General features: G+C 46.4%; 1 protein-coding gene across 1 annotated transcript in view; it reads right to left on the bottom strand.

The window, feature by feature from the left end:
* Positions 1–7,335: 7,335 nt before the first annotated feature.
* The window catches only part of TMX1 (thioredoxin related transmembrane protein 1), a 34,168-nt gene continuing 23,614 nt past the window's right edge, over positions 7,336–17,889 (bottom strand). The window contains exons 7-9 of the mRNA XM_088444161.1: positions 16,865–16,934; positions 15,955–16,125; positions 7,336–8,400 (exon numbers count right to left, since the gene is read on the bottom strand). Coding sequence (XP_088300287.1) covers positions 15,977–16,125; positions 16,865–16,934 — 219 coding nt within the window. The 3' untranslated portion in view covers positions 7,336–8,400; positions 15,955–15,976. The remainder of the gene's footprint in view (positions 8,401–15,954; positions 16,126–16,864; positions 16,935–17,889) is intronic.

Here is a 17,889-nt window from a genome sequence, read left to right as displayed (position 1 = left end):
TCTCTGTCGGTCACAACTTCCTGATACTTACAGTGTCAGGAATATCGCCCTGTTATGTGTCTCCAGAAAATCCCCTGCTCCCTCCCCCCTACTTAATGTAATAATATAATAGCCTGTATCTTTTTACCTGTCCGTGTCTCGGGTCTGCGATACTTGTCTACTCGTAACTGCTTTATAGTCACTTAACCAACCATGTCACTAGTGCTTAATGTGCCTGACAATCCCATGTACCGCTTACATCTCTGGAGACAATTATGTTAGGTCCCCCCCCCCTCCTCCCGATGTGTTCGTGCCTTGATGATTGTAATTATTTATTTATAGAGCGCCACAGGGGTTCAGCAGCGCCGAACATGGAGGAAAAATCAACAGATAGATTTTGCATTTAATATTTTTACATTTTCGACAGTATTGCGAAAGAATTACAGAGGTCTATGAAATGGAAATATCCCAAAAAGCCGGAGAGAGGCTTCGGTGGATCAATCAGACCTGCGCATGTCCGGACGTTAACCCTTCGCTGCCAGCATTCGGCAGCTGGTGACAGAGTGAATCCTCGCACTGGGTAAATTGCAATGGTGAATCGTTATGTATCTCTGCAATATGCAGTGATACATTATGATAGTTACCGCAGCTGAACCTCTATCATTCGGGTTACACTTTGAATGACTTTGCTGCAAGCCCCTGGTGCATAATTTGGTTTCTTAAAAAGCCAATCATACATATTATCTACCTAGAATTGCTAGGGTACTAAAATTGATAGTCCCAGAAGCCGGTAGGGGGAGACGCCTACACAGAGTAAGTGAAAGCAGCACAGAGGCTATCAGCAGCACTTAACCCTTGCAAAACTGCCAAGTTGGGCACAGGAAGTAATGACTGCAGACTGCCGGAACCTACGACGGCGGCTTGTGACACCAGGCCTGGTCACTGCCCACATAGAGGGATGAGGGTAATAGGTGGCAGGACGCACCCCAGGCCTGGTCACTGCCCACATAGAGGGATGAGGGTAATAGGTGGCAGGACGCACCCCAGGCCTGGTCACTGCCCACATAGAGGGATGTGGGTAATAGGTGGCAGGACGCACCCCAGGCCTGGTCACTGCCCACATAGAGGGATGTGGGTAATAGGTGGCAGGACGCACCCAGGCCTGGTCACTGCCCACCTAGAGGGATGTGGGTAATAGGTGACAGGACGCACCCCAGGCCTGGTCACTGCCCACCTAGAGGGATGAGGGTAATAGGTGACAGGACGCACCCCAGGACTGGTCACTGCCCACCTAGAGAGATGTGGGTAATAGGTGACAGGACGCACCCCAGGCCTGGTCACTGCCCACATAGAGGGATGTGGGTAATAGGTGACAGGACGCACCCCAGGCCTGGTCACTGCCCACATAGAGGGATGAGGGTAATAGGTGACAGGACGCACCCCAGGACTGGTCACTGCCCAATTAGAGAGATGTGGGTAATAGGTGACAGGACGCACCCCAGGACTGGTCACTGCCCACCTAGAGAGATGTGGGTAATAGGCGACAGGACGCACCCCAGGACTGGTCACTGCCCACATAGAGGGATGTGGGTAATAGGTGGCAGGACGCGCCCCAGGACTGGTCACTGCCCACATAGAGGGATGAGGGTAATAGGTGACAGGACGCACCCCAGGCCTGGTCACTGCCCACATAGAGAGATGTGGGTAATAGGTGACAGGATGCACCCCAGGCGTGGTCACTGCCCACATAGAGAGATGTGGGTAATGGGTGGCAGGACGCACCTCAGGACTGGTCACTGCCCACATAGAGGGATGTGGGTAAGAGGTGGCAGGACGCGCCCAGCCCTGGTCACTGCCCACATAGAGGGATGTGGGTAAGAGGTGGCAGGACGCGCCCAGGCCTGGTCACTGCCCACCTAGAGGGATGTGGGTAATAGGTGACAGGACGCACCCCAGGCCTGGTCACTGCCCACCTAGAGGGATGAGGGTAATAGGTGACAGGACGCACCCCAGGACTGGTCACTGCCCACCTAGAGAGATGTGGGTAATAGGTGACAGGACGCACCCCAGGCCTGGTCACTGCCCACATAGAGGGATGTGGGTAATAGGTGACAGGACGCACCCCAGGCCTGGTCACTGCCCACATAGAGGGATGAGGGTAATAGGTGACAGGACGCACCCCAGGACTGGTCACTGCCCACCTAGAGAGATGTGGGTAATAGGTGACAGGACGCACCCCAGGACTGGTCACTGCCCACCTAGAGAGATGTGGGTAATAGGTGACAGGACACACCTCAGGACTGGTCATTGCCCACAGAGGGATGTGGGTAATAGGTGGCAGGACGCGCCCAGGCCTGGTCACTGCCCACATAGAGGGATGTGGGTAATAGGTGGCAGGACAAGCCCCAGGCGTGGTCACTGCCCACATAGAGGGATGTGGGTAATAGGCGACAGGACGCACCCCAGGACTGGTCACTGCCCACATAGAGGGATGTGGGTAATAGGTGGCAGGACGCGCCCCAGGACTGGTCACTGCCCACATAGAGGGATGAGGGTAATAGGTGACAGGACGCACCCCAGGCCTGGTCACTGCCCACATAGAGAGATGTGGGTAATAGGTGACAGGATGCACCCCAGGCGTGGTCACTGCCCACATAGAGAGATGTGGGTAATGGGTGGCAGGACGCACCTCAGGACTGGTCACTGCCCACATAGAGGGATGTGGGTAAGAGGTGGCAGGACGCGCCCAGCCCTGGTCACTGCCCACATAGAGGGATGTGGGTAAGAGGTGACAGGATGCGCCCCAGGCCTGGTCACTGCCCACCTAGAGGAATGTGGGTAATAGGTGGCAGGATGCGCCCAGGCCTGGTCACTGCCCACATAGAGAGATGTGGGTAATAGGTGACAGGACGCACCCCAGGCCTGGTCACTGCCCACCTAGAGAGATGTGGGTAATAGGTGACAGGACGCACCCCAGGCCTGGTCACTGCCCACATAGAGGGATGTGGGTAATAGGTGGCAGGATGCACCCAGGCCTGGTCACTGCCCACATAGAGGGATGTGGGTAATGGGTGGCAGGACGCACCTCAGGTCTATGCAAAATGCCTCCCAATTTTACCTGATTTTTTTGGACTAGAGAATAGTTTTGGGCTCAATATATAAAATATAACCTCATTATACTTTGTAGCTGGCTATAAAACAGTCACAATAAGCTTGTAGCTGATTATACACAACTTGCCCACAATGATACTGATATAAAAAAAGAAAGAAAATGAATCAATTTAAATAAGGGTGCACTCAAACCCCTTCTAATACATAAAATATATACATTTTTATTGGATATGCTTTAAAAGGTTGTTTCCAATACTCTGGCTAATAAGTATGTAATAAAGGAGGCTATGTACCGTATTGCAATACATAGCCTCCTATATATTTTATGTATTAGAAGGGGTTTGAGTGCACCCTTATTTAAATTGATTCCTTTTCTTTTTGATATAAGTATACCTAATTTTGAATCAATGGGTAGCACCTATACGCAATAAGCACCTATGGTTCAATTATACACTTTAATCCATAGGGGTAGCTTAAAGATTTGCCCCTATTTTGTATAAGGGAATGTACTAATGATAGCCTGGTGCGGGATTATTCTTGACATTTTGTAATAGTCACAATGATACTGGTTAGTAGTAATTATGACCTGTATATGTACACATGTACACACACACCAAAGCTTCCCATCAGATTTTTTTTTTTTTTTTTTACTACTGACGAGGTCATAATTATAGCTTAACCTGTAGAAGACATGACTGCCATCTAGTGGTGCAATCCACAATTACATACCGATGGTTGCTGATACTTTAATTTTGGGTTGGTGTGTTAGGCATATATGCTAGTGTGGGCAGCAGTGTTATGGCACCCTCCGAACGCATGACGTCATGCCGAGGCCACCAGCGCACGGAACAACAGCAGTTCTGCGAGCACCCAGAGAATGATTCGGGCTGCTGTGTCCACAGTGCGCTCCGGATGGTACTGCAGCAGCGATCTGGCTGCGTCACCCTGCTAGCCAGATGCCGGGATCGTGAGGCAGCGACCTTGCCACCCCGCTAGGGCTCTGCGCGTTATTTGCCTGATCGCTAGCTATTGTGTAGGTTAATTTTTCTTCTCTTTCCAGACCTTCACATCTCTATCCCTCTATTTCTCCCATCTCCCCATTATTCTCTCTCCTACTACCAGTTACCTGGCTCTCCCCCAAGTCCCCACAACTTCCTCCTTCTACTCAACAAATCAAAATAACTGGATGTGTATATGATTTTGACAGCAGTCCCTAGGAAGAGCAGTGCCCTCTTCAGGCTGCGTTTGTTGCCACAGGTAACCGACACTGTGGCAAGATCACAAACAGGTGTTGTTTAATCAGGGTGTCCAATGGGATGCAGTGACAAGATACGGCTGATGCAAGGCTGGGTACACACGTAAAGATTTTCTGTCCAACCATCCAACTAGTTGATGGGTTGGAATGAAAATCTGGTAACGTATGGGAGTAACTGATTATCAGCAATTTGCTCCTAAATGCCAGAAAATAGATGAAAATAGTCGTCAGACAAGTTTGTTAAATGTTTGATCTAAACAATTTGTTCAAACAACAGTTTTTGTCCATTTTCCAGCATTTGGGACCAAATTGCTGATCATCAGTTACTCCCATACGTTACCAGATTTTCATTCCAACCAATCAACTAGTTGGATGGTTGGACAGAAAATCTTTAGGTGTGTATGCAGCATAAGTGATTGGGGCAGCGCCACTTGTGCTGAAATGCACGCTGCCCAAGCCCAGCCCACCTCCATCTTTTGTGAGACCTTAATGTCACAGGACCTCCTCACCTGTGTAAAGCGTGACGTGCAAGCCTGAGCTTAACGAATGACGCGCACATATTATAAGTTAGAGATATAGAAGAAAAAGGTGGTCCATGAGTGTAGTATATAGGTTAAAGATATAAAAGGAAATGTGGTCTAGGGGTGCAGTATACAAAGTCAGTTATAGAAAGCAGGCAGTATATGGCTGCAATATATACATCAGAGATAGAGAACGAAAGGTGGTCTGGGGGTGTAGTATATACATCAGATAGAGAAGGAAAGGTGGTCTGGGGTGTAGTATAAATATCAGAGAGAAGGGGAGGTGGAATGGGGTGTAGTATATACATCAGATAGCGAAGGAAAGGTGGTCTGGGGGTGTAGTATATACATCAGAGATAGAGAAGGAAAGGTGGTCTGGGGGTGTAGTATATATGATCAGATTAATTGCAATGTCCCTCTTTGCCATGACAATGAACTTAATTGCAAAAACAACGTTTCCACTGCATTTCAGCCCTGCCCCAAAAGGACCAGCTGACATCATGTCAGTGATTCTCTCATTAACACAGGTGAGTGTTGACGAGGACAAGGCTGGAGATCACTCTGTCATGTGGATTGAGTTAGAATAACAGACTGGAAGCTTTAAAAAGAGGGTGGAGTTTGAAATCATTGTTCTTTCTCTGTTAACCATGGTTACTTTCAAGGAAACCAGTCATCATTGCTTTGCACAAAAAGGGCTTCACATGCAAGCATATTGCTGCTAGTAAGATTGCACCTAAACCATTTATCGGATCATCAAGAACTTCAAGGAGAGGTTCAATAGTTGTGAAGAAGGCTTCAGGGTACCCAAGAACGTCCAGCAAGCGCCAGGACCATCCTAAAGTTGATTCAGCTGCGGGATCGATCACCACCAGTGCAGAGCTTGCTCAGGAATGGCAGCAGGAAGGTATGAGTGCATCTTCACGCGCAGTGAGGTGAAGACTTTTGGAGGATTGCCTGGTGTCAAGAAGGGCAGTAAAGAAGCCACTTCTTTCCAGGTAAAACATCAGGGACAGACTGCTATTCTGCAAAAGGTACAGGAATTGGACTGCCGAGGACTGGGGTAAAGTTATTTTCCCTGATGAATCCCCTTTCAGATTGTTTGGGGCATCTGGAAAACGCTTGTCCAGAAATGGAAAGGTGAGCGCGACCATCAGTCCTGTGTCATGCCAACAGTAAAGCATCCTTAGACCATTCATGTGTGGGGTTGCTTCTCAGCCAGGGGCGTGGGCTCACTCACAATTTTGCATAAGAACACAGCCATGAATAAAGAATGGTATCAAAACAATCTCCAAGAGCAACTTCTCCCAACCACCCAAGAACAGTTTGGTGAGGAACAATGCCTTTTCCAGCATGATGTAGCACCTTGCCATAAGGCAAAAGTGAAATAAGTGACTCGGGGATCAAAACATCGAAATTTTGAGCCCATGGCCAGGAAACTCCACCAAACCTTAATCCCGTTGAGAACTTGTGGTCAATCCTCAAGGTGGGTGGACAAACATAAACCCACGAATTCTGACAAACTCCAAGCATTGATTCATGTAGTCACACCATGCAGAAGGTGGTTGCTCATGTATGGTCACCCTGGCTGTATCGTAGTAGAAATATACATTTGTCAAATTAGTAGTTGCACTCACCTCCAAGCGATAAAGGACAAAGCATGGACGTAGTTGCCTCTTTCCCCCAGTCTTTCCAAAGGGATCCATGGGAATAAATAATTGTACCTTTAGAGCACTAGATAGAAAAATTATATTTTATGGTATCCCCACAGTTGTTTTTGTAGATTTTACCTTTATTTTTCATGTACATGGACCAAAATGATTTTCGTGGTGAGATGTCCTTCGTTTTCTTTATTCATACAAATAAGCGTGGGAAGGGCCACTTATGTGCTTTATAATTGCCAGCTGTGATTGGCGCGATGCGTTTCACTATGCATTTTTTTTTATTATTGCTTTACAAAACAAACAAGTCCCATAAAAGCAAAAAAAAAAAAAAAAGTTTATTAATTGCATTCCAGCCTGTTACAAAAATACAAAATAGGTTTTCAGTAAAACGATCTTACACAGTGTGTACATTTTTGTTGACAAATCGCACAAACTTTCCATTTACTCTGAGACAAACAGTCCGGATCTTCCTGGGTATTTAGTTCACATAACAGGGTCCGCAGTGGCCATGTGTCTACAATATTACACAATACTTTTTTAATAAAATAAGAAAAGCAAAACGTAAAAAAAAATATATAAATTCCACCGTTGTCTTATCAATTATTCAACCAATGTGGGTGTTAGATGGCACTGACAACATAAATACATGTCTTCTTTAACTACTTAACACCATGATACCCCAATGCCACCAAAATTATTATATAAAAAAAAAAAGGGAAAAGAAAAAAGTATATTTTGAGATGTAAACACGTATAAACTAGGGATGTGCAGGCTCGGTTCTACTCGGTTCCGTTCGTTTTTTTTTACCGAATCTTATTGGGTATCAGCTGTCATGAGTTTTGGATAGTCAATAAGATTCGGTAAAAAAAACCGAACGGAACAGAGTAGAACCGAGCCTGCACATCCCTAGTATAAACCCTTCGTCATCACTGATGAGACTCGTTATAGACAATGCTGGATCCCTCAGGGGTTCTGTGCTCCATCGAGACGGGTCTAAATGTTACTTAATCATCTATTTGCTATATCTTCATAGTACTCTATAGTAGAAATTGCTCCACTAAAACCTGCTGTTCTGATGACCACAGTATGGGGCCCATTCCTGGAAACCGATGCAAACACAAGTGTACAAAAGACAAACACCCAATCAGAAGTGAGTTTTCTTGAGTGTTTTCTGAGCAGTAAAAGGATTGGTTGCTTTGGGTTTGTACAGTTAGTGCTTTATGCATTTTCATTAATATTCATTTTGTTATGGGTGCGCTAATACACAAGAAGGTACTGTTATCCCGCGGGACGAAACCTTGAGACACACCCAAAGAAATCATGGTAAACAGATTATATAATAAAATATATTCTCACATTATTTCAAGTTCAGGCTACATGTTGCCGAATGTGAACCCCGTAGCCCACTAGGGGTGGAGTATTGATGTATGTCACTTATACGGATAGGAACTTGCTAGTGTTGAATTCTGGAGACTGGAAATCCCACAGACACATTATTGTCCGCCAGGGAATCCATCCATCCCATGCACAGTAATCACTGAAGTATTGTAGCATACATACAAAGCTGTCTCCCTGTATTTCACAGATACTAGAGTCTGCCGAATAGAAAACGAATAGAAGTTGCAATGGAACAGGCCAATCTCTTCTTCTGATGGCAGTAAAAAGATGTACTCATCAGCCAGGAAGATGGAGCAAGTCAGGGATACACCGGAAGAATGGCGACTCAAACCAGGAACTCGGCTCGGAATACGGATAGTCCGCAGGAACTGGACAGGACATGGGAGCAGAGGAACGTGTCTGGGTAACGGGGCAGAGGAGTCACTTTGGTACTAAAATAGTTGAACCACAGGACCTACGTCTCGTCCTTTCCTGCCTGAGAAGCAAAAACAAAAACAGCCATTGACACAGTGATACGTTAGTTATAATTTACAGACGTCCCTATCCAATTACTGCAACGGGTGTACCTGTAATCTGCAGAGGTAGCAGCTATACTGCTGCTGTCGCTCTCAGGTACTTTGCTGGCTTAATTGTTAAACACACTTATGGTCATTATTAGATATGATACTGACAAAAAAATTAGGAATCATTTTCTTTAGTTCCCCTCTTTTCAGCACCAGCTTCTATCACCGACATCTGTATAGCGGAATTTCATAAGATTTGTAGTCGTACTCTATACATGAAATCTTGGTTTGGATCAATGGATAATTGCTTGTTATTGTGGACTGGGCTTTAAACACTATGGGGCCTATTCATCAGTATTGATCTCGCTGCGAGGGATACTTACGTATCCAACTCGCAGTGTGGGGGAAAACTTTACACCGGAGCAATTCAACATTGCTTCAGTGCGGGGACAGCGGCTCCAAAAAATCAGCTGTCCCCTCTGTTAGTATATCTGCTACAAAAGTAGCCGCGTTACTTATCTCCTCCCCGTCGGCACGGCTACGCATGCGCACAGCCGCCGGGGAGACCGTGAGAAGGCGCCGGAGGGATCCGCTTGGATCCTTCTTCACATTTCCGGAACTCCTTCCCATAGGAAGGAGAGGGGCTACGAGAGCAAACGCTGTCTGAAGATGGCGCTTGTTCTCGGTAGCAAACTCCGAAAACTTTCAGTTTTCAGAGTTTGCTGAATATCAGAACCCTCGGACCCCTGAGGATGAATGGCCCGGTAACTAAAATATGGTTTTGGATGACTAGGCCCCTATATCACATCTATCCAGGAGACAAGTAAACTCACAGTGAAGACTCCATATCCCAGATGTGAAAATGAGACGAGAGGGGACTCCTTGTGGTGCGCCCAGCCCCTATCCATATGATTGAGTGGTTACTGGTCATTATAATCAATGAGCACTTACACCAGCCAGGAAACAGGCATAGCCATACGTACATCCAGATCTGCACGGCCCGCAGGTCTGTTGGCATGTCCTCAGACTTTGCCTATGTGAGATTACCACTCAGTGAGCCCTCTTCAGCTGTAAGTATAGATGCAATTGAAACACGCAGGACTTCACCTCGTCCCTACTTACCTGTGCACAATACCACAAAGCCATAGGGCCCTATGACTTTGTGAGGGGGTAATCTGAAATATCTTATGTTTGTAAATGCTCATTACACTTTAAAATATATTTGTATTATTTTCTATTTTATACAAGTTAAATTGTATTTTAGTAATTTTGTTTTGTATGGTCCATTAAAGTCTTTTTAAAGTTTTAGCCAATACTCCCCTATTCAAAAACAGGCGCACGGAGGTCCCTTTCACGTGTCCCCTAGTAATGTGCATTTATTTATCCCAGCCTGTGCAAGTTATTAATGAACCGTGCCAGAGGGGAGCGGAGAAAAAAAAAAAAAAAGATTGACAGAAGAGGAGACGAAAGTACACAAAACAACTGAAAAGTTGAAAACAAAAAGGAAAATAGAATGTAACAAGAGACGACAAATATGTCTCTAACATTCATAACATCACCCTAGACAAGAAACATGTTGCCAACAGGCATAACGAGTGTGGCAGGAAGAACAGCGCCGGGTGGGCGTCCAGTGTCGAATCGGAGAAAGGGATTTATCGGTAAGTACCAAAGTCCTGTTTTCTCCTTCATCCACTAGGACACTGGAGGACTTCAAGACAGTGGGGACGTCCCAGAGCTCCCATCACGGGTGGGAAAGCACTGAGAACCCTGCAAGACAGACCGACCATATTGCGCTGCAGAGGTCGCAAAAGGTGTAAAATCTGTAAAACCAAACAAAAGTATGCCGGCCCGACCAAGTAGCTGCTCAGCTTAGAGATTCCATAGAAACGCCTCGAGCAGCCACCACGAGGCACCCACTGAGCGAGTGGAATGTGCGGTAATGGAAAATGGAGGTGCTCTAGACGAGGAAATATACGCCTGTCAGATGGTCAGACGAATCCATCGAGCCAGTGTCTGTTTGGAAGCTGGCCAACCCGGATGAGCAGCATCATACAAAACAAAGAGTGTCCGTCTTGCGAACGGCTGATGTCCTGTCTACATATATGCGAATAACACTAACCACATCCGAGGATCTAGCAGAAGGAGAATCCTGTGGAAGAACTGGAACTACAATAGGTTGATTGATGCGGAAGGCCGAAACCACCTTAGGCCGAAAATCCATTCTGGTGCGTAGCTCAGCTCTATCCTCATGAAATACCAAAATATGGTGGATGACATGATATAGCTCCCAGCTCCGACACCCTCCCGGCGGAAGCCAGAGCCAGCAGAAGTATCACCTTCCATGAAAGATATTTCAATTCCACAGACTCCAAAAGTTCGAACAGAGTAGACTGTAAGAAAAACAGGACGAAGTCCAAGTCCTATGGAGCTGTAGGAGGAACAAAGGGTGGTTGTAATCTAACCACACCTTGCAGAAAAGTCTGCACATCCAGTAATAAGGCCAATTTCTTTTGGAAGAAAACAGAGTGCTGAAATTTGTACATTCAGAGATCCCAACCGAAGGCCCGCTGAGAGACCTGCTTGCAGAAAAAGCAGAAATCTGGGAAGACTGAACTCCATAGAAGGCAAAACTCTACGTTCACACCAAGATACACAAGCTTTCCAAATAGGATGGTAATGCTTAGAAGTAACTTCCTTCCTGGCTCTAAGCATCGTAGGAATCACCTTGGAAGGTATCCCTTTACATCTTAAGATGGCCCTTTCAACAACCACGCCATCAAACATAGCTGCTTTAAGTTTGGATAGACTAAAGGACCCTGTAGGAGTAGATCCTCTCTGAGTGGTAAGGGCCACAGATTGCCTACCAACAGGAGTTGAATGTTGGAGTACCAAGCTCTGCGAGGCCAGTCCAGAGCTATCAGCAGGACCTTGGCTTGTTCTCTCTTGATGCGTTGAGGATTCGAGGGAGAAGGGGAAATGGAGGAAACAGATAAGTGAAGTGGAACCACCATGATGTTGACAGTGCATCCACCGCCACCGCTTGTGGATCCCTTGTTCGAGAGCAGTAAAGGGGCAGTTGATGGTTCTGCCTGGATGCCATGAGGTCGACCTGCGGAAGACCCCACCGTTGGACCAGCTGCTGAAACACCTGTGGATGTAGAGCCCACTCTCCTGGATGTACATCCTGACGACTGAGGTAATCTGTCTCCCAATTTTCGACGCCCGGTATGAAGATTGCTGAAATCGACCTTGCGTAGCTTTCCATCCAGATAAGAATCCGTCTGACTTCCTTCATGGCCGCTCGACTTCTGGTGCCTCCTTGGTTGTTTATGCAGGCCACTGCTGTGGTGTTGACGGACTGGACCCTGACTGCTCGGTCCCTCAGAAGGTGACCTGCTGTCTGTATCGCGTAGAAAACTGCTCTTAATTGCAATATGTTGATTGGAAGACTCGATTCCTGTGCTGTCCAGTGTCCCTGGAAGTGATGCTCTAGAATTACTGCCCCCCAGCCTCTTAGACTTGCATCCGTGGTAAGAAGCGTCCAATCCCACTCTCCGAATCTCTTTCCCTCCGTAAGGTGAACAGAGTTTAACCACCACAGTAGGGATATCAGAGTGTTGGGTTGTAACCTGACTCTTTGGTGAAGAAACAGGTGGGATCCCGACCATTGTGATAGGAGATCTAGCTGAAAAGGTCTGGAGTGAAAACGACCATACGAACAGCCACGAAGGCTGCCACCATCTTCCCCAGAAGTCGGATACAGGCATGAACCGAAACCTGCTGATGTCGACGGACCAACCTCACCATCTCCTGAATGGAAGTTATCTTGTCCTGGGGAAGGACACACGTTGAGACACTGTGTCCATGATCATTCCTAGAAATTGCAATCTCTGTGTCGGTTGCAGATGCGACTTGGGAACATTCAGGATCCATCCGTGATGAATGAGGAGGTTGTGCGTCACAGTGATGTCCTGTAATAGTTGATCCTTGGAATTTGCCTTCATCAGTAGGTCATCCAGGTATGGAATAATAGTGATCCCTTGTTTCCAAAGGATACTCATCATCACAGCCATAACCTTTGTGAATACCCGTGGGGTCGAAGATAAGCCGAAGGGCAAGGCCTGAAACTGGAAATGTGAATTCCGAACTGTGAATCTCAGGAAAGCCTGGTGAGGTGGCCAAATGTGCAGGTAGGCGTCCTTGATATCTAGAGATACCATGAACTCGCCCTCCTCCATGCCTGCAATTACCGACTGAAGAGACTCCATCTTGATCTTAAAAATCCGTAAATATGGATTGAGATCCTTTAAGTTTAGAATGGGTCTGACCGAGCCGTCCAGCTTCGGAACGACAAAAAGACTGGAGTAAAATCCTTTTCCCTTCTGATGACTGGGGACTTGGATTACCACTTTCATGGACAGGAGCCTGTCTATTGCTTTCTGTAAGACCACACCTCTGTCGTTGGAAACTGGCAAACCTGTGGTAAAAAAAACGATTCGGGGGTTGAAGTTGGAAATTAGGGTTGTAGCCCCAAATTATTAGATCTCGGACCCAAGCATCCGAACAGGTTTCCGTCCAGACCTCGCTGAACTCCCGAAGACGCGCTCCCACTCTGGGGTCCCCCAGGTGAGAGGGAAGCCAATCACGCACTGGATTTAGACGTGAACTTAACCTCCTGTAGACTCGAGCCTGTGGTGGCTGCGGTTCTACCCCGACCTCTGGTACCACAGGAAGTTGATGATCCTCCTCTGAAATGACCACGTGAACCCGGGGCCCGAAAGGACCAAAACGAAGGTCCCGAGTAAGATCGTCTAGGTGGAGGAGCTGCAGTCGGTAGAAAAGTGGATTTACCTCCAGTAGCCTGAGATATCCACTTATCTAGTTCTGCCCCAAATAGAACATTTACAGTGAAAGGGAGTGCTATCACAGCCTTTTTGGATTCTGCGTCAGCCTGCCAAGTTTTGAGCCACAGCGCCCGCCATGCTGAAATTGCCAGAGCTGAAGTTCTGGAGGCAATAGAACAATCATCCTTAGACGCTTCTCCAAGGTAAGCTGCCGCTTCACCTATATGTTCTGTTAATGGAATAAGTTCCTCCATTGGCAGCTGATCTTTCATTCCGTCCGCCAATTGCTTAGCCCAAATTTCGATAGCCTAGTTAGCCCAGCAGCTAACTATCGCTGGACGAAGAGTCACCCCTGTAGTGGTATAAATGGACTTAAGAGTGCTCTCCAGTCTCCGATCGGACATGTCCTTTAAAGACGTGACTCCAGGGACAGGGAGCGTAGTCTTTTTTGACAGTCGCAATACAGATGAATCTACTGTAGGGGGAGTTTCACAAGCCTTTCTATTATCTGCTGGAAAGGGGTAAAAAGATAATAAACGACGGGACATCTGAAACTTTTTATCTGGATGTTCCCAGGCTGTCGTTAGAAGGGAATCCAACTCTTCCGATATTGGGAAAGCCGTAGCTTGTCTTTGTTTCTCAAGAAAGAAAGACTGTTTTGCAGGACCTGAGTCTTCTTCCTGTATTTGCAATACCAAACGTATTGCAGCAAACAAGGCTTCTATTCCCTCTGATACTGGTTCAGGATCAGACTCCAGAGGCTCTTTAGGCGAATCTGGGGCATACTCACCCTCCTCTAATTCTGGCATATCCTCTTCCTCTGGGTCATCCCCATGGAGGACTGAGGGTAACAGTCTCTTTTTAGAGACCTGCGGAGCGGACGCAAGTGTCATGGCTTTGGAAATCCCCTCCTTAGAAACAGCTAGGGATCTCGCCCAAGCTGGTTCCACTGTAGCAGCTGACCTGTAAGCCTCTCTTTCTCTGTGAGAAACCTCCAGTTTAGCCTAGAGAGAGGACATAATAGGTGTAACCTGCATCCAAGACGGTGGTTCTGACATCTCTGCAGATTGGTGATCCTGATAACAACCGTCACACAATCTGGAGGTAGATGACTGTCCCTGTGTAAATCTCACTTGACACTTTTTGCAAGTAAATAATTTTTGCAAAGCCTTAGACCTGCCAGTCATGCTACATACAAACCCCACACAAACCACAAGAGGTTAAGTGACAGGGTAAGAAAAAAACAGAATATACTGGGGTACAGAGAGTTTGGAGACGGTCACACTTGGCCCAAAACAGCACTCCTAGCAGTGCCAGAACGCCAGGCTAAGAATGAATTATTATGCTCCAAAACGCTCTACATCAGCCCAAACCCCTGCTGTGATATATACAGGTCCGTGCAGGCTGTTCAGCGCTGCCTCTCCCTGTAATTGCCGCTAACAGTCTGCATGCAGTGAAACGCTGGGGCTGATGTGAGGCAGGAGAAGGAAGTCTGAGGTAGGCTACACCACCTGCATTCTAGCGCCGTTTTGGATTGAGGTCTCAGGTGTCGGGGACTCCAGGCTAAGTGCATGCACTTGCGAGTGGGTCCCCTCCAGCAGCGTCCCACGTAGCAGACAGGCAGATGCAGCTACTGCCTGTCTGTCCTAAGTTATCAAATAGGAATTCTTCTTTATTAAACTATCCTAGCCCTTAGAGTAGGAGAAGTCTTTTTCTGTGACCAGCTCCATCTCAGACACAAACTAATCCTGGCCTATAGGGGGATATAGAGGGGAGGAGCTAGTCACACTTCATTTAAATTTAAAGTGCCTAAGCTCCACTCAGCCATGTCTATACCCCACTGTCTTGAAGTCCTCCAGTATCCCCTAGTGGATGAAGGAGAAAATATCGTTTTCGCACCCACAATAATCGAATAGTGAGAAACAGGCGAAAAGTTATCATCTCAGACCAGGTGAAAAAAATGCAAAATTCCTATTTTTGCCTAAAAATGTGGGGATTTCTTTCAGAACTCTTTAGACACCCCCCTTCCCCCACCCAATGATAAATTACCCCAAAAGTTTTTCATAATTTGGCAAAAAGCGACCGGTCAAATTTTGGATTAAGAAAAAAAAATAAAAAATGAAAACGGGTTTAACGTATTGGGTCTGGTATTTCGGGGGACTATATGGATGCGTCAAGTGTTTTAAACATTGCACGTGGCTGCAGCAGGTGTTTTTCTTTAACGGTTTTTAAGAGTGCGCCTTAACTACACAAAAAAAAAAAAAAAAATGGGTGCAAGTATAAACTTACCCCCAATTTACGTGGAATTGTAATTTCCTGGAAAAAAATAGCTAATTTTTTATTTTTTTTATTTTAAATACGCAAATTACCGCCAACTGACGCAACTTAAGTACCCTAAATACTTTTATTACAGCCAATAACACACTTCTAAATTAATTTCCGATGTAAGTCAGCCATTTTTTCGGCTACAGACGCAATTTCCTGCATGTCGAGACTTTTTTTGCCAATTTTCGCCTGTTTTTTTATCGCACCTATCCGTTTTGGCCTGTTTATTGCCGAAAACGGGAGCGCGCATGCGATAAATGCCAGACTTCGCTGGCGAAATCGGCTGATATTATCGCCGGTAATTGAATATGGCCCTTAATGTTGAAACATTTGAATCTTAAATGTAAGAAAAATTACCCTGTTAATAATGAGGTAAAATTTAGGATTTCACAACACGTTTCCGTAAATTGTCCTTCGGGGCGTCGACATCCGGCGTTTCATCACCTTCATCATCGTCCGAATCTTCCTCTTTCTTCTGCTTTACCTCCAGCTCTTTTAGTAATTTGGCTGCTTCCGGGGACAGTTTTTCTGAAACAAATTTAAACAGCGGTCAGAGCATAAAGAGAATCTATTCATCATGAATGACGGAGCCAAAACCAGGAGCAATATTAAGTCTGAAATTACTTTGTGGAGAAAATAGGGTCTACAAAAACCTCAATTTTGCTTATATGCTTAGCTGAAGGAATGGTATTCACTTTTAAACATCTATTATATAAACAGTCTATGCCAGTGCTCCCAAAACTCAGACCCCCTCCTGTCCAAGTTTTTATGCTATCCATATTTGAGTACAGATAGGTAAATCAAAATGACTTGCATTCTAATTAAGTCACCTGTGCTCAAGCATGGATATCCTTAAAATCTGGACTGTTTGGGGGAGTAAGGACCGAGTTTGTGGAAACATTAGTCTCTTCCATTCAATGTAGCTCATTAAAACGTTTTACATTTAATGAGGAAATAGCAAATATGATTTGAGACCCTAGTTGTCATGTAAACTGCACTTACTATTACAAAAGCAGCTTATTGTGTTAATCTTCCCCCGTATTAGATATAGATAAAATGATATAAATAAATAAAATATATATGTATATGTATATGTGTTAGACTGCCGCTTCTCATTACAGCCATGGTGACAATAGTAAAAGGCTGCGCTGGCCAAAGGTTTGGTTTGTATAATCAAAGTTAATCTGCCAGATAAGATGGCCGACAATTCCTCCTCTCACTGACGGAACCACCAGCAGAATGAAATGAGGCACAAATGAGCACTCACTGGGGTACATGAATCCCTGCGGCCGCTGTCGCTTAGTCGGACAAAGGTAATCTGCCACAAACACCAGTACCTGCAATAAAGAATACACAGTAATGATGAGCGCAGGCGTTTAATGCATCTACCTATAGCTTGCCTAGATAAACCCTTGCAGCAGAGACGGCTATGTGCTTGGTGTTCTGCAATGCAAGACACATGCATGGAGTTATCACCAATAATAATGACTATTACCTACAGAAGGCAGAAGTTACACCAAGGATACATGGATTAGAGCAGGCTGCGGGACTGGATTTTATTGGTTTTCTATCACACTAACTACACTTAGATATCCCGTTCTCTCTTTGGGCCTGATTCAGACCCACTCGCAAGCGGCTGTCCGCTCGCAAGTGGGTCGATGGTGTGCACTGCGCATGCGCACGACGGAGGCAGCTCCGTCGTGCGAATGCGCCAGACGCGACGAGCAAAGGACTTTCCTTCGCTCGTTGTGTCTGATCAAAGGGGGCGTGCTGTCGATGTTGATTGACAGCACGCCCCCTTTGGTGGGCGTGCCTCCCAGATGGGGGCGTTCCCAAGGGAACGCCTACCGTCAGGAGCCGGCCCCACTGACATCACTAGTGATGTCAGTGGGAGTGATTTTGGCTCTGATAGAGCCAAAATCACTCCAGGGCTTGTGGTCGAAAACCTCGACCACAGGCTTCTGGTCGCACTGGCGATGGTCGTGATGGTCAAGACCATCGCGACCATCATCCTGCACGCTCGTATGAGCTGTGGGTGGTGACCCACAGCTATACGAGCGTCCAGGAGGACGCTCCATTTTTATGGAGGCCGGCCCTCATTCAGAGAGAGCGCTCTGCTCAGAGCGTCCGGCTCTGAATGAGGGCCTTTATCCATTAAGTAAGGGAAATTGGGATGCATCGTTTGTTTTGCAGTATTTTGTAGAGCGGCAAAGCCTAAACCACTTTGTATAATGCTGTCACAGGGAATTCTCACCAGTCAGCATTTTGTGATGATCACATGAGCAGATGGAG

The sequence above is a fragment of the Taudactylus pleione genome, unplaced genomic scaffold, assembly GCF_031769625.1.
Source record: "Taudactylus pleione unplaced genomic scaffold, aTauple2 ptg000350l, whole genome shotgun sequence".
Lineage (NCBI taxonomy): Eukaryota > Metazoa > Chordata > Amphibia > Anura > Myobatrachidae > Taudactylus > Taudactylus pleione.
Note: the sequence above shows the minus strand (reverse complement) of the source record. Positions and strands in the feature narration are given on the sequence as shown.